Here is a 25520-nt window from a genome sequence, read left to right on the forward strand (position 1 = left end):
AAATATGCCACTGGCTTCAGGAAGGTTTTTCTTTTGATTTTTTTGTTTTACTCAGGATCAGTTAAAATATTTACCACTTAAAATTCACCACAAAAATCCAATTTGACAACCTAACTGGATATTTTGTTACCCAAACTTCGGATATTATGAAAAAAAATTAGACAATAATTTTATGAACATGTTTGTGTGTGTGTGTGTGTGTGTGTGTGTGTGTGTGTGTGTGTGGTGTCTGTCCTGGAGCTTCTGCTCTAAGCTAGGTGCTGTTCCTGAGCTTTTGGTTCAAGGGTAGCTGTATATCATTTGATCCACAGCTTCAGTTTAAGCATTTTGGTGAAGAATTAAAGATAAAAGACCAACAGTCTTAAAGATTTTTGTGCCCAGGCTGGCTTTGAACCACAATCCTTAAATTTTAGTCTCATGAGTAGTTAGGATTACAAGTATGAGCCACCAGTGCCTGGTGTCATGAACATATTTTTTAATTCAGTGATGTTAATTAATCTCTACATAAGTAAAATTTAAGGACAAAATGAAATGAGTAACTTTTTAGGATAACATAACCTATGCATGCTAAGTCAAGAGCTTAGGAAAAGATCAATTTTCATAAACCAAAGAGAAATAGATAAATCTAATGTCTTTGAAAGTATGGGCCAAAGATGCTTTGCAGGAGATAATGGCAAATCTGGAGAGCTGGTAGCTCAGTGCTGGCTCAGGAGTTTCAGACATAAAGGGGGAACTTCCAGACCCTGTGAATGAATCAAGTAGAAGACTAAAGGCTAACCAAGGATATGTACACTAGACAAAACTCAACATCCCATCTAAGAGAAGGGTCCCCAAAGACAAAAGGTAGCTGGAATCATGGTTTGAGGTCAACTCTAGGTAAAAAGCATGAGGCCCTCCCTGAAAAGTAACTAATATAAAAAGGGCTAAGGTTTTGAGTCCAAGGTAGAGTACCTATCAAGGAAGCACAAGACCATGAGTTCAAATCCCAGTACTGACATGGAAGAAAAAAAGTAATAGAAAGTTTGAGTTAACAAAGATGTGTGGTCTCCAATTAGACATAGGGGTTTGTGCCAAGTTATTCCACACCAGCAGCTATTCAACTTTAGATTAACATTAAGTGTTTGAGTAGCTTTTTATTTTATTTCTCTTGTCTGTAAGCTAGAGATGATGATTAAAATAATTCAATTTCATTATTTGATGTTATGCATTACTTCAATTCCTCAAATCTCACAAACTCATAAAATAAGTAATTTGTTCCCATTTTGATATAAGAACATATTTGTAGTTCTTGATGCTATTATGAGGATTTAATGAGATAATTCATAAATGCTGCTTACAAAAGTGTCTGGTATATAGTAAATGCTTAGTAAATGTCAACCATTATCATTAGGTTTTCAATTCTTAAAGTAATGACTCTTCTAATATTTGGTATATGAATAAATGTTAACTAATTTACTTAACAGCATGAAAACTTATTTCAACATTTTACTGGAAACATTTAGAGACCATTTAGCACTTTCAATATAATGACATGACAAGATCTGACAAAGTTAACAAAGAAGTTTAGTTACATTAAAAAGAAAAACAGTCCAAAAAGTTTCTCTTAACAAAAAGATTTGAAAGTGATATACTTGAGAATGTAGTCCTGAATCTATTCTCAAGGTAGTCTGTCAATGACCAAATGATATGACTTTTATTATGCATCAATTGTGTTTACATAATTATAATTAATTAACAAAAATATATCCTTCTTAAAACAAAAATGCTAAAAACTTGGTGAATTCCGCTGGAAAGACTGTCACCCATCCCAAGTATTGACAGAAAGAATCATTTCTAAAGAATTCATTCTAGCTCATCACTGCTGAAAAGGGAGAGGAGGTTGTGAGTACCAGCTAATGCTGGTAGAAACTCAAAAATAAAAAGCTCTGGTTATACTCTATCTTCTACTCTGCCCTGGGAACCAGGCACCTGGGTTACAGGGTTAAAAAAATCGTGACCGGGCTGGGAAGGTGTCTCAGTGGTAGAGTGCTTGCCTTGCATGCATGAGGCCCTGGGTTCGATTCCTCAGCACCACATAAGCAGAAAAAGCTGGAAGTGGGGCTTAGGCTCAAGTCGTAGAGCGCTAGTCTACAGCTGAAGAGCTGAGGGACAGCACCTAGGCCCAGAGTTCAGGTCCTATGACTGACAAAAAAAAAAAAAAATCGTGACCTTACATAATTCAAAAGTGGGTACTGCATAACCTTTAAGAACACATAAAATAACAAGAATATAAAATGTTCTGAAATCTTTGGGGCTAGGTGTGAGTGGCATGTACCTATAATTCTAGCTAGTTGGGAGGTAGAGAACAGGACCCTCAGCTCAGCACCTATATAGGTGTACCTTTCTAAGTACACCTATATGTACCTATTAACCCAGCTGGTCAAGAAACATAGAGAAGAAGACTGAGGTCCAGGTACACATTGAAAAAGCCAAAGACCCTATTAGAAAAATAATGAAATTTAAAGGGACTTGGGTCATGGACAGGAATCCAAACCCTAGTACTGAAGGAAAAAGTTAATGGAGCAGGGAGGTTATTAAATCAAACTGTATTGGCTCAAATGCTCAACATGGTTCTTGACCCTGGCAACATATTGCATACATTAAGCAGCCTCTTGTGGGGAAACCCATCCCTTGGCCCACACAGACACAGTTCACCAAACCCCATCATCCTCAGACCCAGAGCACCTAGTCTAAGAAAGATAAAATATGTGTGCTGGTCCTAAGGCATGGTCTCTAGGCCTGGGCACTGTCCCTGAGCTTTTTTGTCCAAGGCTAGTGCTCTACCACTTGAGCCACAGCTCCACTACCAGCTTCTCTGGTGCTTCACTGGAGATAAGGGTCTAATGGATTTTCCTGCCCAGACTGGCTTTGAACCATGATCCTCAGATCTCAGCCTCCTGAGTGGCTACATTACAGATGTGAGGAACCAACACCTGGTTAGAAGCATAAATTCTTTAAAAATGAAACGCATACAAACTACTGTAATAACAAAATGCCATATTTTTATAGTACCCTCGTTGTTATGTTTTCTATTTCTCTTTATATCTGATCCTATGGGAATTAGCTATTCCGTGCTCATTGTGTATTCTGTTTTGTGAAGTTTATGTGGGGTTCAGTGTTTGATTTTTCTGTCTGTGCACTCACTCTTGATACATTTTCCATGATGTAAATTGTTAGAAAGGAAATGGCTCAAAATATCAAACTATCATTCCTCTGACTTTTTCTTCTAAATTTTACTATACTTTTAAAGCCTATAGTTATCTGGCTATGCTGTCAGCTTCAAATTTCAAGTGTTTGAGAGTTGTTGTCTTCTTCCTTCCAGTGCTGCCAATTTGTTCTTTTCTTAAAATTTCATCATATCTTTTTCATATTTATGGCACACAGTATAAAATATGAAAGACCAATCAGTCAAGGCTTGACTATCTTCATGTTTTCACATGATAAGAAAATAAAGTGGGGGTGTAGAAAATGTAAAAACTAACAAGAAACTATATCTGTACATATGTATATATTTGGGATATAAATATCTATGCATCCATCATCCCCCCCCCAAACTTAAATTTGCCTCAAATACTAAATTCTTTAGGTAGAAACATTAAAGGCACTGTTAACAAATGACAACTCTCATGTGCTATAGCTCCATCAGAAAATAGCAATGGTGGATATAAGGTAAGACAGTAGCATACACTGACCTAAATTCAAAGACAACAGAGCCTGGCAAGACTAGAAAAAGGAGGCAACAGTTCTCAGCTCTAACACAAAAAGACTGGGAAGGACACAAAGCTTCCCCCACTCAAAGAATAATGTTTTATCCAACCGAATTTGCCTCTTAAATGTTAAACATTTTAAGGATTATTTGAATCTGAGAGTGAAAATAAAACACTAAGAAAACTTAAAAAGGAAGTGCCGATAGGATGTAATGATTGGCAGAGAGCTTTGAAGCTTGGGCCATTCACTCGTACGCAACGGAGATGACCCAGCACTTGTTGAGGGGTGTGGTGATAAGAAGGCACACCTCTGTGTGTACATGGGTACAGACCTTGAGCCATCACTTATTTACACCGTCTGGTCTTTCCTCCATTTTCTTTTTCCTCCATTTTGCTCACTGCCATTGGTTGATCTGAAGAGTGAGTCTCAAGACTGTACCACTTTAGCCACAGCTCTATTTCTGGCTTTGTATTGGGTAATTGGAGATAAGGGTCATGGATTTGCAGTTCAGGCTGGTTTTGAACTGTCATTCTCAGCTCTCAGCCTCCTAAATAGCTTGGATTACTGGTCTAAGTCACTAGTACCTAGCAATACATTCATTGGCTTTATAATAACAAAATCACTCTACACAAGCCAGGCACTGATGGCTCATGCCTGTAATCTAGCTACTCAGGAGACTAAGATCTGGGGATCAGAATTCAAAGCCAGTCGGGGCAGGAAAGGCTATGAGACTCTTATCTATAATTAACCACCTAAAAACTAGCAGCGGAGCGGAGGCTGAAAGTGGTAGAGAGCTAGCCTTGAGCGTAAAAGCTCAGGGACAGTGCCCAGGACCTGGTTCAAGCTCTCTGATTGAAAAATAGATAATTACCTCACTCCAGGACCAACCTGGAGAATATGACCCTATAGATTTTACTGCCTCCAACTCTTACCTAAATCAAAACAATGAAAGTGACATTTTTCGATTAAATGGGGATGCTGGTTGACCCATTGTGATGACGAGATCTACAGGACAGTATGTTGAAAATGAACTTTACAATGTCGGGGGAGAATGGGGAGGAGTTGGAGATGTGGGGAGGGAAGTGATGGTAGGGGGAAAACAAAGGAAGGGTTAACAATGCTTACTATGAAATGTACTCATTATCCTACTCATGTAACTGTAACCCCTCTGTACAATATTTTTATAATAAAATATATAATAAAAAAGAAAGTGATATTCATAGAGAATGACAGTCCAAAAGAGAGGTAATTTATTTATCTCTGTAATTTCTCTACATGTAAACCCTAGATCAAACCTGCATATCACTCATTAGACTGAATATTTGGACAACTTTGGAGGGTTTTGCTCTATTTCGGTTTTGACAAGTCCCTCTACTCTAATAACATTGCTTTTACTGAATTGAGCTTGGTTGTAAAGTCCTCTGTTATTGCTGTTGGTTTTATGGGCGTGATGTACTAAAGAAGTTGTATAAACCAGCATTTTAAAAGCCCCCTGGGAGATTTTCTCCAATCTTCAGTGCAAAGAAGAGTTTGACTCTCCTAAAGAAATGGCACAGTCTTATTTTTATGGACCATGTGAGTCTTAGGAATATCTAGTTTAATTTGATTGAAAGCACTAATTTTCATTTTAACTTTTTATCTCTTTCCATATAAAAATACAATAACAATAGTATAAAATATTCACAAGTAAAGTGAAATGCTTTTAGTTAATGACACGTTTTCTCTTTTTGCAGAGAGATAAACTAAAGTGTGGCCTCTGTTTTTTCCTCATTGAAAGAATCAAATCTCTAAAGATATTAAAGAGGCTAAGAAGGAAACATGAGACTATTTAGTAATAGAGTTTCCAGGGACTAATGAAATGACTTCAGTTTAACACTGGTTGATATAACGTTAACAGCTGTCTACCATTGGCCAGTGTGGATCCTCATGGTTTTCATGATCAATAATACCAAGGCTGGAAATGTCTGACAGTACTATAGACCTTCCCTTTGGCATCTATTTTTGTCCTGAGTCATCCAATACCAAGTTTTACCATCAACTCCCAGATTCCTCTACTATATTCAATCTGACAAAAAGAATGAAATAGGCTTAAAAAAAAAAAACAACTTGTAAACCTATTGGGGGGAGGAGGAATCAGATTTATAATCTAAAATACCAGATTATATTTTGACCATATTGCTTCTAGAAAGCCAAATTACATTTATCTATTATTTTATTTAGAATTAAATAATAATAGTAAGTCTTAGATATTAAACTTTAGAAAAAAATCTACCATATTAGAGAACTCTCTTACTACTCCTATAACAATTATCTATGAAATTTCTTATTTTCAAATATCCACTAGATATATGCACTGGTTATGAATGTTTGGTTATAAGAAAAATAAGTTCTGTGAAGTTGAGATATAAATTAGAAAAATAAATGTCTCTAAAAAGCTCACAGTAAACTAAATTATTTAAGACTCTGTTATATCAGATTGTAAATATCATTAAAAAGCTAAATAATAATTCATTACTCTAATGTCAAAATCAAAGTTACTGTATAAAACCCACAGATCAATATCCTTTTGAAATATTTATTCAAGAGTCTCTAACAATAGCACACAAATTCAATAGCAAATTATAGTATAGAATAGTATATTCTGACCAAATGGGATTTGCTCCTGGAATGCAAGGATGGTTCACCATGGAAAGTCAATCACTGTAACCACAGGTTGAAAAGGAAACATGGTCAACTCAATTAATGCAGGAAAAGAATTTGACAAATGCAATGTCCTCTCATGATCACAAGACAACAAACTAGAAGGAGGTTCTAGACCCCTACACAATCAAATATTGTTATACCTTGTTATACCCATAAATGTGATGTTTTTACATTAAAAATTGACATCAAGGAAAGTATGCTCATTAAAAATTCTGTGACTACTTACCTGCCAGAATTTTTTCCAGCTGTCTAAACCATATGTCACAGTGGTCTTCACTTAAATTGATAAGATCAAGTGTAGAATCCTTCAATTTATTTTGCTCCTTTTTCAAGCAGATGAAAAGTGTGATACCTAATAAAGTACCATTTCCCTGCTGCTTAACAAAACAACGTCGTTTCAGCTTTACAGAGAATATGTCCTTCAGTTCAATAAATTCTTCTTTGCACTTCAACTCACATTTGGAATCACCTGAAAAAGAAATTAGATTCTCCTCTCAAAACCCTTGTGTCCATATTTAAAATATATGGATAACAGAAAGGCAGAAATGCTTTTACATTTATAAACTTAAGGCTTGTCTTTACATTAGTTCCTTCAGGAAATGAGAATGGAAGAAAAGGAAAAATTAGGTCTACTTTCCCAAAAATGGTGGAAAAAAATCAGTTCCCTCCCATATAAAACCCATAACATTCAAATTCAGAATACTCAATGTTTGAAGAATTCCAAGAATACAAAGCCATATTTTAGTAATAATAAATCAATACCATGCAAGGAGCTTCTAATACTAGCAAAGTGAAGTGATATCACTGACAACAGTGCATTTATGACAGAGTGGTGAAGTCAACAGTAAAGGAGAAGAAATGCACAGGTGAAGCCCAAGTGAGGAAGCATATACACAAAGAAGACATTGATTGCTCTTTGGAGAAAACAGTATGAATTACTACATGGGAAAATCCCTTTTAATATTTATAGGTAGGACTTAAAAAGCAAAAATGGCATGGAATTTTAGCAGTAACCTTTAATCATGGGCGAAAAATTGTTGTTTCAACTAACATTAAAAATAGAAGTGTTTTCTACTTAAAAACAAAGGGCTTCACCAACTTCTGTTTCTGATCAACAGGGAATGATGGGCCAATTTTTTCTTCCCCTTTAAAGAACCACAATAGCACATGGACACATGAAGCAGCCACGCTGTGTGTGTGTGTGTGTGTGTGTGTGTGTGTGTGTGTGTGTGTGTGTGCCAACACTGCAATTTGAACTCAGGGCCTCACACTTTTGTTGGCTTTTTGACCAAAGGCTGATACACTTACATCACATCTCCTGGCTTTTTGCCACTTAACTGGAGATGAGTGACTCTTGAACTTTGATTTTGTCTGCTTTTGCTGACTTCAAAACAAGACCTTCAGATCTCAGCCTGCTGAGTAGCTAGGATAATAGACATGAGCCCCCACATCTGGCTCTGATTAATCTTTTGAAAAGAAAAAAAAGAGAGAAATACAATCTCATAATACAAATCAATATTCTTAGTTTAGAAGTTGACATAACCGTAAGTTAGAAAAGCTCTAAGTGAACACAAGGCAGATATGAAGAGACTAAGATACTTACCTAAATAACTACTATGTACTAAAGATCCATAAAGAGGCATCACTCACAAAGACCAAATACAAATATTTACCACATGACACATATAGTATAGAAACACTTTTCAAGGAAAAGTACATAAAAGACCCAAGCTGGCAGTTCACAAAAGAAGAAATGTAAATTGACCAGTGAGCATATGAAAAAGTTCAACCTAATTAGTAATCAAAGAAATGCAAATCAAAACAACAAGATACCACTTTTTGCCTTTTAGGTTGGCAAGAGATCAAAAATAAGGTTCAGTGATGGTATAGCTACAGGGAAGCAGCCCCTCGCTGGTGGAAGTACAGAAATGGTAGCCACTGGAGGACAAATGGAAATGAGTATCAAAAGGTTTCAAAATGTTAATTGCAGTGATACTTAGGATAGCAATAATATTTGAAGCAACACTAGTTTTCTTCAGTGGGAAAATGGATGAATAAATGATAGGGCTCCTCTATGTCTCTTCAGTGAACAAGTCTGTGAACTATTATTCTGCTCTGTAAATATACTCATGCTAAGAATGAGTATTAACTGCAATAATACCATGTTGCAAAGATATCTGGGGGATTTGATCCCACTTTTATTAAAAGAATATTAAGAAGAGAAAAAATAAAAACAAAGCAAAAAAGTATACAAAACCTTTAAGATACTAACCTATGAAAGGAGAGAGATGACTAGAGCGTATGGGATTTTTTTTCTTACAAGCCTTCATAACTTTTCCTTTCCAATAATCAGATAATCAGCACTACTACAAAATTATGTTTAATGTTGAAAAGAGAAAATGCATGGCTTTTATCCAACAATTTATATCAGTAATTTACCATAAGGGAATAAATAATATGTACAATTGAGCCAAAACAAAATTTACCCAAGCTTTTGCTCAAGGCTAGAGCTCTATCACTTGGGCTGCAGCTCTACTCTCAGCCTTTTTTTTATTGTTAATTGGAGGTAAGAATCTCAAGGACTTTACTGTCTGGGCTGGCTTTGAATCTTTATCCTCAGTTCTCAGTCTACCAAGTAGCTCGGATTACAGGTATGAGCCCCTGGTACCCAGCTTACCTAAGCATTATTTGGGTGAAATTTAGAAATAATCTAGACATCAAAATATGATGATTAATAAATATATATGCATCATTCACATATTGAGGACAAAAGAGAATATGCATAGGAGTGGTAGACAAAGGCTCAATAGCTATGAACAGGTGATCACATAAAATGAACTCCAAGAAAAGGAAACAAGAAACACTTTTAATGACCATTATTCCTGTTTTTGTTTTCTTCTCATTTTGTCTTGTTTGTTTGTATTTGGGAGGGGATGGGAAGGCCCATAAAAGGTGGAATAAGGATGAACAAATGCAGCAGTGGAGTCCAAGGGACACGACGTGAAAAACAAACTGTGTATATTGTGGATGGGACAGGAGGGAAAAACCAGAGAGAGCAAGGGAAAAGAAGACATGGCTCAAAAAGAACTGTACTCAACACTCTTCACTTAATTCATGTAACTGTAGCCCTTCTGTATATCGACTCTACAATAGCAATAAAACATTTGAAATTTACAAAATGAAAAATGTGAATTCTATATAACACATTTATTTTTATGATATAATGTTAGCACAATTATAACATGGTACTGAACAGAAAAGTGTCTAAAGTAGCACAATGCAATTCTACTATTGTGTTGTATATGTTTATTGAATAAATACTGTTGGTGTAATAAATTTTATACATATGTAAATATTCATGTGAGTACTAGGGATGATAATAAGATTGTAATTTTTCCCCTATGCATTTCTAATTTTTTTCTACAGTGAAGAAATTTGTGATTAACTGATATTAGCGTCTGATCATTGTTTCTGATCATTCTACTTGCTTTAATTTACAAGTTCCATCCGTTAAATATTTCATGATCATATTTTACATGCCAGACATTGCCCTAAGCATGTCACATTTAATCCTTACAAGAATCCTATGGAGTAGATGTGTTTCCCTAAAAGTTCAGTAACTCTCCACAGCTGTATCTGTGGTCGGGCAGTTGCAAGGTCTAAAGTACAGTACTCAAGCTGCTCTCTATCACAATTCCTCCACACGATTGAGCTGATACTAGGACTTGCTTCAAGGAAACGCAGTTGTCAACCCTCTCGTCATTACTGTGGTTGTTATTTATTGAGTATGAAGTTAAAACTGCATAGATTTTTAACTTAAATTATCAGTTGTCTCTTAGAATTCCATGCACCATTCCTTAATAAATCGGTCATGATCACTGTTCAGATATTTGCTATTTTTGTCTTTCTAGGACTTTGGATAAAATATCCATTTTTAAATGTCTGGTTTATTTCTTTCTATTTTAAGGCTTTTTGAGTTACCTGTATGTTCTACAAACATGTAATTAGGAACTGGGTAGTGCAGTTCCTAGAGCTTGCCTCGTATATCTGAAGCCCTGAGTTAGAACCTCAAAATCACAAAAATACACAGACACACACACACACACACACACACACACACACACACACACACACACACACAATAATTGCCTGCACTAACAAGAGTAAAAAAATTATCTGTATTACCATAAGACTAAAAATTAAGAAGTAGCTATTTTTGACAAATATGGGCTGTGCTTCTCCTTTAGAGCTTATGATTGCTCCACATTGACCATCCTCTACCCATTTGTGTTTTTCCCCAAAAACAGTTTTTATTACATCTTTATGAGCAGTGGACCAGCTGGCTCTGCTCTGCATGGCAGCAGAATACTATCTTCCAGACTTCAAGGAAGGCCAAAAGGGGAGACTCTCTGGTTTCTTGATGGAAAGCCCTCAGGCTAACCTCAGGAAAGGTCAAAGGTTCTGCATATTAGCTGAATGGATGAATTAGAAATTTAATGCCATTTTTTCTCCCTATCCCAAAATACAAAACACTCTTTGGACCCTCAGCATATACAAATACTAGGACAAACACTATTAAAGACTAGAGAAAAAAGACACCCTATGTTATGATGCCTACTGTTTAGAGTCTACAAAAAAAAATGACTACTTGTCTAAACCTTTTGTAAGATGACCTCAAGAATGACTCCGAATTATGTCTCTTTCCACATAAATCAGAAAAAAAGCTGCTTTTTATACACTATTTATCAAGGCTGGAAAACTGTCAGGTGTTACAACTCTGTTTCAACTCCCCCCTCCAGGACAGTTACCATCTCGGCCAACTCTTGTTGATGGCACTTTCTGCCACAAGATAAACAAATGCTCTCATAATTAGATACAAAACCACATTTCTGTGAATAACCTAATAGCCACCTCCCCACATCCATACTTACTTCAATGAATGCATTTTAAATATTACATTTAACTTCATGCTAAAACAAACCCTTGTTAAAAATAGAAAAGAAAGAAAGAAATCCATCTTTGATATCATCAGTTTAAAATGCATAACTCATCTGTAGAGTGTTCTCTGAAAGTTACCCAAGTTAAATCCCTGCAAAGGACATATAATAACTTTGCTTAGTGGCATGTGGCTCCTTACTTGAAATCTATCAGTTCCTTAGTGTTCTATTGGTGATACTAGCTGGTGCAGATCATTAACTGTCCTCTCACATTACTTACAGAGATACTGGGACCATCTGTTCTTGCAAGGGATTTAAGTACACGTCTATTGGATATTGGGCTATTTTTTAAATTCAGCACCCACTTCCTATTGTTGTATTTTGAGGGAGAAAAGTCAATTTAATTACAGGGAATAAAAATAACCTGTCCTGGCAGATTCCCCTATCACCATGAGAGCAAAGTAGGACCTGCTTAAAGTAGGTTGCAGTGGTTAATAAAGAGAGTAAAACCAAGAACTCTTAAGAATATTTAGCAAAGGTTTAATAAAAATAGAACAGTGAATGACACTTTTAAAAATATTACTGTAAGCCTAGGGCTTGTCTAAATCAATCTTGGCACATCTGTCTGATGTAGACCGTAAACAGGATTAGAGCTGGGTTTATCTGCTTGGTGCTAATTGTGCTCACAGTTTCTGCACATGTCCACCTTGTAAAATACTGCCTGTAAAACAGCCCTTCCTGATAGACACCTCCCACAACAGAGTATACACACACACACACACACACACACACACTCAGGGATATTAGATGGTGAAGCAATGTGAAGTCTAATAATTTTTTGGCTCTTCAGAATTACTTACCTAATCCCCTAATTAAAAATACAAAATTCTGTTTGAATACACCACATACTGAGATAAATCTTTGAAGCAAGGGACCAATAAATTTGAATACACTTTAATTGTAAGAATAAAACACAATTTAATTGTTAATAATCAGGTTAAAATAGGATTTAAACAAATGGGGCTGTTCCTATAGTTGGGGGAAAACACATCACAATGTTTTACTGTCCTCCAGGTCTATGACATAACAGCTGTTAGCAGGAAAGCTCAGTAACTAAATACATACACTTACCAAGAAAGACAGTTCAAAAATAGTACTCCTCCACAGTATAGAAATTACACAGGAAATTTCTCTCTTATCATTCTCAGGGAAAATTGAGAAACTGCTAATACAATACCAAACTACTATTGAAATAGTAAAATAAATCTAAATATTTTGCATTGGTTTGGGTTCTGAAATACAAATAATAAAAATGTTAATTCTTTATTCAGAACAACACTTGATGCCTATTATGTAAGATATTAGCAATTTTGAATTAGATAATTTGTTTAATCAAAAACAATATGCAAAATTAACATTTAAAAAAGAATAGTACAGGTGAACATTTTAAGATGTCTAACTTCCAATCATTATCTTTCTCTTAAAGATATAACTTATTGGTGCTCTAAGAATCAGGCAACTCTGAATAATCAACTCTTGTTCCAAATATCTCCCAATAGTAAAAAGTATACAGATGCCTAGAGCACTATTTTATGCAGATAAATACTTGGAAGAAATTCAAAATTTAAAACAAGTGTTTTTTTCTTGCTATTCTTTCTAATGTATTTATAAGGAGATTTTTTTGTTGCTTTGTATGCACCTCCCCCATGGTATAACCCCTGTTTTCACTGTATTTGATGTTGGTATAATTTGGAGAGGGAAAGGGAAAAAACAAATTGTTTAAATAGGGATACAGGTGGGCCCACTGCAACAATGAGATGTACAAGATGCTATGTCAAAAAACGAACTTTACAACTTTGAGGGGGTGGGGGTGGGGAGTGTAGTCGTGCAGATAGGAAGATAGGATGGTAGGGGAAAAACAAAGGAGGAAACAATAATGCTTGATAAGAAATGTACTCATTACCTTGCTCATGTAATTGTAACCCCTGTGTACGGTATTTTCACAATAAAAACTTACTTAAAAAAATTTTTTTAAAAGAGAACACTTTTAATGCTTATGATAAACTATTGTTCTTAATGTGTAGTTACAATGGAGATAGGAAGTCAAGGCAATTTCTGTAATGCTATGGAATTTCCCAATTGTCCACCATTTGACGTTTGTACCCATGAAGAAAAAGGGAAAGTAGTGTTATATATATAAAGACACTGACTCTAAATTTTATCAACAGACACTGCATTCTCCAAGTCTCCAAGCTGTTTCACTTAACTGTGGTGGATGGACAAGTAGCACTATTACTTTACAAAATCTCTTCCTTTGTATAAAGTTCTTTTTTTGGGGGGGGGGGTTCCAGTCATGGGAACTGAACTCTGGGCCTGGGCGCTGTCCCTCAGCTCTTCAGCTCAAGGCTAGCACTCTACCACTGAGCCACAGCACCACTTCCGGCTTTTTTTTTCTGCTTATGTGGTGCTGAGGAATCGAACCCAGGGCCTCAAGCATGCAAGGCAAGTGCTCTACCCATTGAGTCACCTTCGCAGCCCCTATGTATAAAATTCTTTTTTTTTTATTTGTTGGTAGTGGCATAGGAGATACACACAAAGCATTTCTGTTAAAAACGAAAGTAAAGATTCTGTTCAGGAGAAGCTGTTACACCATTTGAGATGCTGACAGCCTGAATGTTTTTCATGAAACACCTTTACTTTTATTTAAAAGATACCAACAAAAGCCGGGCACCAGTGGCTCACACCTAAAATCCTAGCTACTCAGAAGGCTGAGATCTGAGGATCGAGGTTCAAAGCCAGCCGGGGCAGGAAAGTCCAATTAACCACCAGACAACTGGAAGTGGAGCTGTGGCTCAATTGGTAGAGTGCTTGCCTTGAGCTGAAGAGCTCAGGGATAGTGTCCAGGCAGGCCAAGAGTTCAAGCCCCATGACCAATGGGGGGGGGAGGGGGAGGAGGAATATCAAGATAGATTATAGTATTCTGAAATTCGAATATTTGCCAAACGTTATCTGGAAGAATGAGTAAAATAAGCCAGTCAAAGAAAGCTGGAGATACAGAACAGGTCAGTGACATAGCAGTTATCTAGTTACATGTACAAAAGGGAAGGCAGGGAGGAAGGGAGGGAGGGATGGAGAGAGGGAGGGAGGGGAAGGTAAGGAGGGAGGCAAGGAGGGAAGGAGGGAGGGAAGGAGGGAAGGAGAGAGAAAGGGAGGGAGAGGGAGAAATATGGAGTAAGGGAGGGTAGGAAGGATGGAAAGAGAAATCGAAGGGAGAGCAAAAGAGAGAGGGAAGCAAGAAAAATTGTTGCCAATAGTAAAATAAAAAAATTACAAGTAAAATCAGTTATGTATAACTTGTAATTCCCCAATGAGTTTCTCAATCCTAAAAGAATTTTCTGATGGGACTGAGTTATATTATTATATCTTCCCTTAAAATATTATATAATAAAATGTGCCAATACTCTGAAGCTTTGTATAATTCAGCTAAATTTTCCAGATGGCCAATATAGGATGTTATAAAATCATGCATGAGAAAAATATCCATTCAGTGAGTGAAGCACAATAAATTTTCAAATAGACTCTAAAAGTATATTTGAAATGCTTTTAAATTTCATTATAACTAATTAGTACTGGATAAGTTTTGCTATAGTACCAGAGGATACCAACAACCATTATGGGAAAACATTATTAAAAGACACTTCCTTTTCAAACTGTACTCTGTGTGAAACTGGATTGGTGTTAGTTACTTCAACCAAACCAATGTGTTCACAGCAGACATAAGGCAGAAACAATTGGAGAAGTCAAGTTAGCTGTCATCCCTTAAGCCAGAATTAGAGATTTGTAAAAATACAAAATAGTAAGGGAAGTGGAACTGCCTTCTTATTGTTTTAAGAGCAGTTATTTTAAATTTAAATGTCATTTATATTAACATGCAGATCATTTATTGATAATATTTTAGTGGGTTTTTTGCCATGTTAAATACCAAACAGGGGACCTTGATTGTGCTAGGCAAGCACTCCACTACTGATCCACACCACCAGCCCTTTAATTAATATCTTAGGGGTATTTATTTAATTTCTAGCAAAGTATCAATGAATGTGAATGACATAAATAAAACCTGATTTTCAGTAGTTCAAGTACTTTTTATTACTATTTAATGAGTTAAAGATATCCTAAGATCAAAAGGTTTGAGATTACTTGGTACATTTCTTAATAGTATTAAGAAAACACAGCCTAAAGCTGACAATAATTGTATCTTTTGTCATTTCATATCAGCTAATTAACATCTTATTACATTATTGTATTTTAGACTATGCAAGAGGCTTATATTAAATCTGAAAAACAATGAAATGAGGGAACAATTCATAATATTTAATATTCTAAGGCATGACTTCAACACACAATGTGATGGAGTTTAATGTGGGATATTTAGTGCCCTTCAGGCACTGGAGTGCCACTTCTGCTGAGACCATTCATTACCTGACTTTGCTATCTACTGATATGCATCTATTTGTGTTATTTTACATCTCCACATCTATCACTGTACTTAAAAATAATTATTAATGGGAGAGAGGGAGAGCTTTGACAAGTGCACAAACTGAAAATATGGCCTTAATGGATTTTTACTCTAATAAAATCTACTTACTTCTTTGGCATCAGCAGACATATGTGTATCCACTTGTAACTATTATTCATATATGTTCATGGTTCAAATATAGTTCATAAAGTTCACGAACAATTCCTCATAAGCCTCAGCAGTATGATCCTTGGCCTTCTCTTTCCAGTTCTCAGCAATTCACCTTAACAATACCTTCCTCATTATCCTCATCTCTAATCTCTGTATCCCAGCACCTAGCTCAATGTTTCAAACTAAGGCCAGTCCTACAATAAATGTTTGATAGCAAATACAGTCAGTAACAATCAGATGATATCTTAATTATATTATATGCATTTCCACCTCTAGACCTTTGCTCCTTCATTTCCTGGCAAATGGAAAGCCTTCTTGTCTCCAGGTTTTTCAAACATTAACCAACTGTCAAAGAACATTAAGCTATTCTTCCAGGAAACATCCTTCATGTCTGAGTGCCTCTGAATCCTACCAGCCAGTCCTACTCAATGGATTCAATGGCCACATGTCAGAAGTTACTAACTTACACAAGTTTTTGAAAGTCATATATATGTACATTATATATGTGTATATGTATGTTACATATTATATATATCATCTAAGGTTATATATGTATTTGTTACACACTAATGAAATGGTGGTTTATACTGTAGTTGTAGAGAGAGGTTAGAGAAAGAATGAAATTGTAGTAGTTTCTTCAGTTCAGCATTTTCAACACTTACTATCTTCCATCCCCTTCTAGGGGATGCTAATGTTATTGTAACTCAACCTCCACATGCAATTGCCTATATGAGAACAATATACAACATGTTCTTAATCTTTTTTATTAATAAGATTTTTTATTGTGAAAAACCCATACAGAAGGGTTACAGTTACATGAGCAAGATAACGAGTACATTTCCTATCAAGCCTCTTTGCCTCCTACTTTGTTTCCCAAAGTTGTAAAGTTTGTTTCGACATGTCTTGGACATCTCGTTGTTGCAATGGGTCCACCTGTATCCCTATATAAACAATAGGATTTTTCCCTTCCCCTCCCCAAATTATACCAACATCAAATACAGTGAAAGCAGGGGTTATACCATGGGAGAGGGACATACAAAGCAACAAAGAAATCATCTTATAAATATGATAGAAACAATTGCAAGAAAGAAAAAAAACATTTGAATCCTTATCTTGGGGTTCATTTCACCTAACATCAACTTATCTGACCTTTTCTGCTTGTCTCAGACATATGCTAGTTATTGCAAATAACGGAAACCATGGGACCTATGTTTCTTTGGGCCTGGCGTACTTCACTTAATATAATTTTTTCCAAGTCTTTCCATTTCCTAACAAATGGGGCAATATCATTCTTTCTGATGGAGGTATAGAATTCCATTGTGTATATATACCACATTTTCTTGGTCCATTCATCTACTGAGGGGCATCTGGCTTGGTCCCATATCTTAGCTACGGTAAATCATGCTGCAATAAATATGGTATTAATCTTAATTTTTTGTCTAAGCAAGCACTTTACCACTTGAGATACACCACTAACCATTTTGTTGGCATTTTATTGTTTAGATAGTTTTCTTCCTAACTTTCAAGGCTATGTTTGAATTCTCAATACTCCTGAGTCAATGAGATTATAGACATGAACCGCTATGCTTGGTTGCATTCTTACTTTGTTTTGTCCTGGAACTTGCTGGACTATGATGCAGGCCATAATGATAGCTTCTGTTGTTAGGTCTAAGGACAAAGTCTGATTATGAACGCCCATTATAGTAAAGGCCTTTTCATCTCCTAATCAACACAACTCACTCTTGCTGTCTTTGGAAGTCATCAAGGAAGCCTACATTGCTGTTACCTCAGCCATGGCTGTCAACCTATGCAGTACTATACAAGCAACGCACAGCAGTCATAGTCAGGGATATTACATTACCCTTTAGATTACCCCAGAAGTTTTGCCAGAGACAAAAGAAGACATGCTATGTCACTTCTGTTCAATTCTTCCCTTAAAACTCTCACTCATCCTAAAACAAGAAGTTTTTCAGAATAGCTATTCAAAGTCCAGCAAAACTGAAGTTGATGGAGACAGATGGGTGCTTATGGAAGGGCACAGAAACAAAACAGAAATTAAACAAGTGGCAATTTTCACCTGAGGAGAAGGATCCAAGCAATAAAACATTTTTCCAAGGATTTGAAATAGCTAGAGAAAGAAGCCTAAATCTTGTCCATCCAAAGAAGCACTAGAAAAGATACACCTGACTTAAAGCGCCTACTTTCCTAACACCAGGGACAGAATAAGATGTCAGGTCAGGGTGTCAGGAAAACAAGAAAATGAAGAAGTGCCAGAATCCACATAAGCAAGCATCCAAGAGGCAACCTTATATGTAATTCAAGTTGTTCTAAAGAGTAATCATGAACATTAGTTTATTCATTTGATAAGTATTTTCAGGCTTAGACTTATTGGAGACAAAGGCAAAGTGATAAGCTATTTTGATATGTCTTATCAGAGGTTTATTTTGACAGTTCAACTTAATAATGCTCAAGACAAAGTTCATGTTTATTTTAATATGCTAGGCACATGCATGATAGGAAGACTTTTTCCTACCATTCCAAGTTTGCAATCAATGAGTATGTTCAGTTTTTTTGTTTATTTCCAGAATTGAAAAAAAGCTCATCAATACAATAAAAAAAATTGAGCAAACTAATGGCTCAAACCTGTAATCCTAGCTATTCAACAGGTTGAGATATGAGGATCTCAGTTCAAAGCCACTTGGGGTGAGAAAGTCTATAAGATTCTTATCTCCAATTTCCACCAAAGAAGCTGGAAATGGAGCTGTGGCTCATGTGGTAAAGTACAAGCGTTGAGCAAAAAATTCAGAGGTGTCCAAGCCCTGAATTCAAGCCCCAGGACCAGAACACACACACAGAAATCACAAAACGCAAATCAAAAAAGCCAGAAAGAACTCATCTATAAAATGTAATCAAGTTTCCCAACTCTCAAAAATATTTAATTATTTTCAGCTATACTCAGACAAATGTCAAGGTAAAAGGCTTTGTTTTAATAAAGTAAAAATTTATGTATTAATAAAATCTTAATAAATATATACTTCATAAATTATGCTAGTCCATTGATAAAATTTGGAGTTCTATCCATATAAAATGTGTTACTCTACCTACATATTTGCAATCAAACACAGTTTTAAAAGCCATTTTGGAGTAGAAATGAGAGGAATCCAATTATTTTTTTCTGAAAGAATCTTAAATTGATTCCAACTTTGGTATTAATATCAGTTAAATTGTTTTAATTTGGCATTTTACATATATGGAATTTATACATGTGTGTTCCCATTAAAAGCATGGTCCCAATTAAAGTCTGCTTTTAAATAGTTTCTTCTCACAGTCTTTCAGCATAGTTTCTACCACATTATGATAAGAGGCCAAAATTCAAGAAGAATGTAGAAAATGTTAATGTGAAATTTTAGACAAAACTTAAATGTTCTAGTTTAACATGCAGCATGTAAATCAACATAAAGTAGTTTATAAAATTACAGCAAGCTATTTTCCCCTTTGGGCTGTAATACTACTGTCAGGTTCTTTTTTAGAAAGATAAATTTGATATCAATACGATGTGACACAACTGCATCAAACCTTAATTTCACTCACAGTAAGAAGTCACAGGATTAAATAACACGGTGCAGTCTTTTAGAAAAGTTTATTGCTTCCAGATGGATTCAAGTTTCCTTTCAGCCCTGATTACATCTAATATGCACAGGGTGCCAACATTATAAAGGACAGAGTCAAAAATATCATTTGTATAGATAGCCAGGGGCGGGGGGGAGGGGAGATCTTTGGTTTCTAAATAGAACCTATGAATCAAGTTTTGACTATTTTTAAGAAATTACAATAAACATTGACTAAAAAAGAAACATTGTATTATATGGATGTGGTGAACGATGGCTGTTCCACAGAAACACACAATTCTACAGTAACTAGCTATAAAATAACTCCTAGCTCAGGCTGCACACTTGGTGCCCCCCTATGGGGCTCTGCCATGTGTCCCACTGCATGGGGTGTGCTACCAAGATGCCCACCTGTGCATGTGCCTGAAGATGCTCTGTTTCACCATCGAATATAAGCCCAGTGGCTTATTCAAAAACACTAACTACTGAAAGGCATATTTGCTAAGCTGAAAGCAAATAATCACTTGCACTTAAAATGTGGTTGCATTTGCTGGTGCAACTGAAGTACCATTGCCATAATAAATACAGTCCTTTTCATAAAATGCAAAACAACAAAGTTCTCCTTGTAATATGAATTAAAAACTAAAATTGCATCTGCTGTGCCTCATCTGTGGGAATTAAAAAAATACATGATTGAAGAAGGATTTCAATTAGTAGATAGGTACCAGCTCTTACAATACAGTAATACTACCTAGCTCGATTTTTTCTCATTGTCTTAAGATTTTAAAGGTGCTCTCTTGAAAAACATTATGCAAGTGATAAAGCTGACTATGATGTGTCCTTGAAACAGATTAGCAATTTAAATATAATTATGGCTCAAAACTATTAAGAAGAGAAGAATCAATTTCTAGAAGTACAGAAGATCAATCTTGGAGAATCTTTTAAGAAAATGGTTCTAAACTGGGTGTGGTGGCTCAAACCTGTAATCCTAGCCCCTTGAGAGGCTGAGATCAGGGGATCACTGCTCTAGGCCAGTCTTAGAAAAAAAATTACTGAGTACTAAGCTACTATCTCAGCCAGTGGCTAGACTTGATAGCCTATGGCTGTTATGCAGCTATGAAGACAGCACAATTACTGGATGCAGGGTTGCAAACTTATTCCAGGCAACCCAGGGAAACACAAGTAGAAGGATCAAAGTCCAGGCTGACCAGGGCATAAAGTGAAACTCCACCTCAGAAACAGTCAATGGAAAATGGGGTTAAATTGTGGCTCTGAGGGTACAGTGCCTGTCTAACAGGTGCTTCAAACTCAATTCCCTAGTTCAAAGGCAGAGAGACACAATCGTGGGGAGGAGGGCAGAAGAAGAGAGAAGTGAGAGAAAAGGTGGGGTATCATAACTCCTACTCTAGCCTAATTTTCTCCTATACATTCTCATTCAAAAGAAAACACATATAATTATTGCACGTTACTACCTATCTTTAGAGAAAAACGAATTCCTTAATGTAAGGCATATAAATGCATGTTAAAATTTCAAGTTATATTTACAAAATAGTCCACTATCCTATTTTCCATTAGTTCTACAAATGATACCTAAAATTCATATAGGCATTAAACATTTTTCATAATTTTTAGTTAGCAGTTTAAATTGTGGTGATATCCCGTGATTAACCTGTTTGAAAATGCTTGAATATACAAGGCAATTAGAAAAGAATTAAATTACACTACAATGGGACTTAAAGTTAAATGCCAAATCAATAACAGATCAATGAAACAGATTTGAACTGGTTAGGCTACTAGGCACTAAAGCAGATAATGGATGAGTCATCTACTGACAGAGACACACTAAGTACTTCTGATATTCTTAATACTAATAAGTGTTTGAGTTAACAGTCCCTCATCAAACAGTATTATTTCCAACAATGGTGAGCAAGTCTTCAACAGGCCACATTATCTTCAAAATAGCACATATTTGTGTAAAAATAATTTCAGCTTTTATTTCTTCTTTTAATAATGTCTAATTGAGAACTTTTCACAGTCCAGATTTGCCTTTTAGATAGAGAACTTCCCTAACTACTCAGCAAATAGCCATTGATAAACGATGATGAGGGAACTACGAAAACAGACCACGTGAGTAGAGTTCTAGGATCATTCATCTATAATTGCAAAATCAGTAAAATTGAAGATTTCACATTTTGTTCTTAAAATTTTTAGCAATAAAATCCTACGCTAACCCTATTCTGCAGCAAAACTGGACCTTAACCAATAACGTGAGTTTTATTTTTTAGCAATATTTTATCCTGAAATATTTTACCACAAAATTGTGTTATGTAATGAATCATCAAGTGCCCATGTTTGTTTCCTAAACTGGGAAACAGAAAATTTAAAGATATTTTGCCAAGAGTATACTTGTGGAGTTCATGGAACAGAAAGATGTGACTGGTCAGCCGGGTGCTCCTGATTCACGCCTGTAACCCGAGCTATTTGGGAGGCTGAGTTCTGAGAATCGCGGTTCAAAGCCAGCCCAGACAGAAACTTCCGTGAGACTCTTATCTTCAATTAAGCACTAGAAAACCAGAAGTGGTGCTGTGGCTCAAGCAGTAGAGCACTTGCCTTGAGCTGAAGAGCACAGCATTAGCACCCAAGCCCAGAGTTCAAGCCCCATGATCAACAGAAAAAAGATAGAAAGAAAGAAAGAAAGAAAGAAAGAAAGAAAGAAAGAAAGAAAGAAAGAAAGAAAGAAAGAAAGAAAGAAAGAAAGGGAGAGAGGGAGGGAGAGAGGGAGGGAGGGAGGAAGGAAGGAAGGAAGGAAGGAAGGAAGGAAGGAAGGAAGGAAAGTGTTTGTGAAAAAGGGTAAAGGCATAAGACACAAAAATGGAAGGGTTAGAGGCAAGTAGACTAGCATTATACTAGATAGAATCACAAGTAGTATGGACTTTGAATACTTCCCTAAACAAGGAGCAGAAGAACGTGATCCGAAGTACAGTTTACAAACAGCAGCTAGTTGGTATATGAGAATAAACTAATGGGGACGTGGTTAAGGATAGATAGTAATGAAGATAGTGAATATCCACATGAGAAATGATGGTATCTTGATACCAAGGTGGCAATAGAGAGGTTACTCAATTTTGCAAATATTAAAAGAAAGAAATAACGGGGTCTTTTGATATCTGGATATAGAGCAAGTGGAGTTTGTTATATAAGATTTTTAGAAATCAGTATCAAAGTTGATACTGATGAAGGCCTTAGAATCATTCCTTTGAAATTCAGAGGTGAGGCCCAGACTAGAGATATTCATGTGCAAGTTAACAGATGTTAGAAGCCAGCAACTAGCATAGGTTCAGATTTAGAGAATGGAAACAGACACTTAGAGGTCAGAGGTCAGACACAAGGAAGAAGTCTAGTAAAAAGACTGGGCAGGAGACTTGTGGAATAGGAGGAAAACAACAAGAATGACAGGAGGCAAGTAAAGAAAGTTAAATGAAGTGAATATATAAAACATGTCCTGCTAGGAAATTGGAAGAGGAGCAAAGAAATATAATCTTTGTGTTCTACAAAGATGATCTCAATTTGTGCTCGTAATAGTTCTATATGGGAAAAAAGGTCTTACATTAGGGATGGAGATGTGGAAAGTAAGATAAGTAGTATTCAAATGATTTTAATGAGAAGGCTAGGATTGTTTTTTGTATTTTGTTTTTTTGTTTGTTTGTTTGTTTTTTGCCGGCTGTGGGGCCTGAACTCTGGGCCTGGGTGCTGTCCTTCAGCTCTTCAGCTCAAGACTAGTGCTCTACCACCTGAGCCACAGCACCACTTCTGGCTTTTTCTGCTATGTGGTGCTAAGGAATCAAATCCAGGGCCTCATACATGCAAGGTGAGAATTCTACTACTGAGCCACCTTCCTAACCCAGGCTAGGATTTCTTGATTGTCAAAGTTTATCCACCTGTAAGCCCATACAACTTCCTATCAACAAAATATATAAAATAAATAGCTTTTGAGATAATAACATGTTGTTCCCATAAAGTGTGCTGGTGTACAGTTGGGCCATAGATCACTAATCTTAAGACAAATGCCTTACCATATGAGCTTGCTATCTCATCCCTAAAATAAAAGTAGTATAATGGATTAATTCATGCATTTAACAAATGTAGAAGAATCCTTAATTTGCTGGGCACCTTGTCAGAAGTTAGAGAAATAGGGTGAACAAAACAAGAATTTACTCTCTACTAGGAATTTATTCTTAGTAAAATGAGAAAAATAAAATCAGTTTTTATCCAATACTTAGCTTTAAAATCCTCTAATAAGTATCAAACATTAATAGACAAAAAGTTTAGTTCTGTGTAGTACAAAGAGGCTTGGGTCCATCACATCACTGAATGTTTATCATAAAGTGGGTGCTATTATTATATTCCATATTATAGGCTGAAGGCAAGAGACAGATAAACTTAAAACTCTATACTTGGGCACTCAGTCACATAGGGAATAGCAAAGCTCAACTCTACCAATCACTGTCAGCAATACAAATATATACAATTATAAGACTCCATTTTCCCAGTATTTATCTCTCATGCTAAGTATTACTTTATCATTCTTGATAGTCATCCGAATGTTCAAAATGAGAAATAATGAGAAGCAGAGAGGAAAACAGAGGTACAATGAAAAATCTGCAGTAGAAAAGAACTTCCATGTAAATAAACCATAAAAGCAAGAAAAACTAACGTAGAAAAGAAATCAAAGGGCATAGGAGGGAAAGAAAGAGCAGCCAGGGAGACTGTGACTGGGGCCCCTGATTCATCAAGTACCACTTGCTTGACAGGCCTGGACATTCCCAGAATGCTCTAGCAGACTGGTTTCTTCCCTTCTCTTGCTAATTGTCCAACCACATTGTTCACTGAACAATCCTAGTGGGAAACTCATGTCCTAATGAACCTAACAGTAAACACGCTTCCTAAAAATTTCAGAGAAAAGCTCTCCATACTCAATTCTGCTTTTTTGCTAAAATAAAAGTTGTTTCTAAGGACAGGCCCTTGGGAAAAAAAAGGGGAATTTTTTATATATATTTGAAGAAAACAATGCAGCAGAATTAGGGTCTTCCTTTGACATCAGATATCTCCTGCTAGCAGCAGAAACACATGGACCCTCTGTGTCTGGGAGACTATTTACCTACCCTTACTTTCAAGAGAAAATATATAAAAGCAATTTTGCTTTTTACTCTGGAGGATTATGCATATAGTTTGTGTTTCTTCCTGGTAAGCGTGAAGATTTAGAAATTATTCTATCTATCATGTAGAGACAAAGAGGTATATCTTTCATAGATAATCTATTTTCAATGCATTAGTATCAACTATGCACCAGGTGGTTTCTGACAAAGCTATCAAGGACTTAAGGATGAATAGATGTGGTTCTTTTCCTGTAGCCGTTCAGTACATTTGGGAATTGAAGCAAGGTAGGTAGATAGCAAACCATCCTGTGAAACTTTGGCAGCTTTTTGCTTCCAAGTTACCGCTTGACAGGAGTCATCTTGAGAATCTCCCTAAAGTGACCTAGAAAAGCCTCTTAGTAAAGAGAAATTAATGGAACCGATTAGAAGAAGAAAACTAAGAATTGAGAAACAATATGTAAAAAATACAAAGAAATATTTGAAATGTAAGATTAAAAAATAATAAGTGACCAGAAGTTGACTCCTGTTCAAAGGTTACTTTCATTGTTCCTGCCAAGGTACAAGTCAACTTATATTCATCCCAAAGAGATTTCTGTGCCCTACTCAGAATGGAAACTTTTGTACCAATTCTAGCCAATAAAGGGACAAAACTTTGCTCACCATCACTTGCCTTCAACATCTA

General features: G+C 36.0%; 1 protein-coding gene across 3 annotated transcripts in view; it reads right to left on the minus strand.

Moving 5' to 3' along the window:
* Cerkl (ceramide kinase-like) overlaps window positions 1-25520 on the minus strand; it is an 83492-nt gene that overhangs the window by 41322 nt on the left and 16650 nt on the right. For all 3 annotated transcript variants that reach the window (XM_013028842.1, XM_013028834.1, XM_013028827.1), the window contains exon 2: window positions 6677-6919. In XM_013028842.1, the coding sequence (XP_012884296.1) occupies window positions 6677-6919 (243 nt within the window). The remainder of the gene's footprint in view (window positions 1-6676; window positions 6920-25520) is intronic.

Source organism: Dipodomys ordii, unplaced genomic scaffold, assembly GCF_000151885.1.
Source record: "Dipodomys ordii isolate 6190 unplaced genomic scaffold, Dord_2.0 Scaffold5, whole genome shotgun sequence".
NCBI classification, from domain to species: Eukaryota; Metazoa; Chordata; class Mammalia; order Rodentia; family Heteromyidae; genus Dipodomys; species Dipodomys ordii.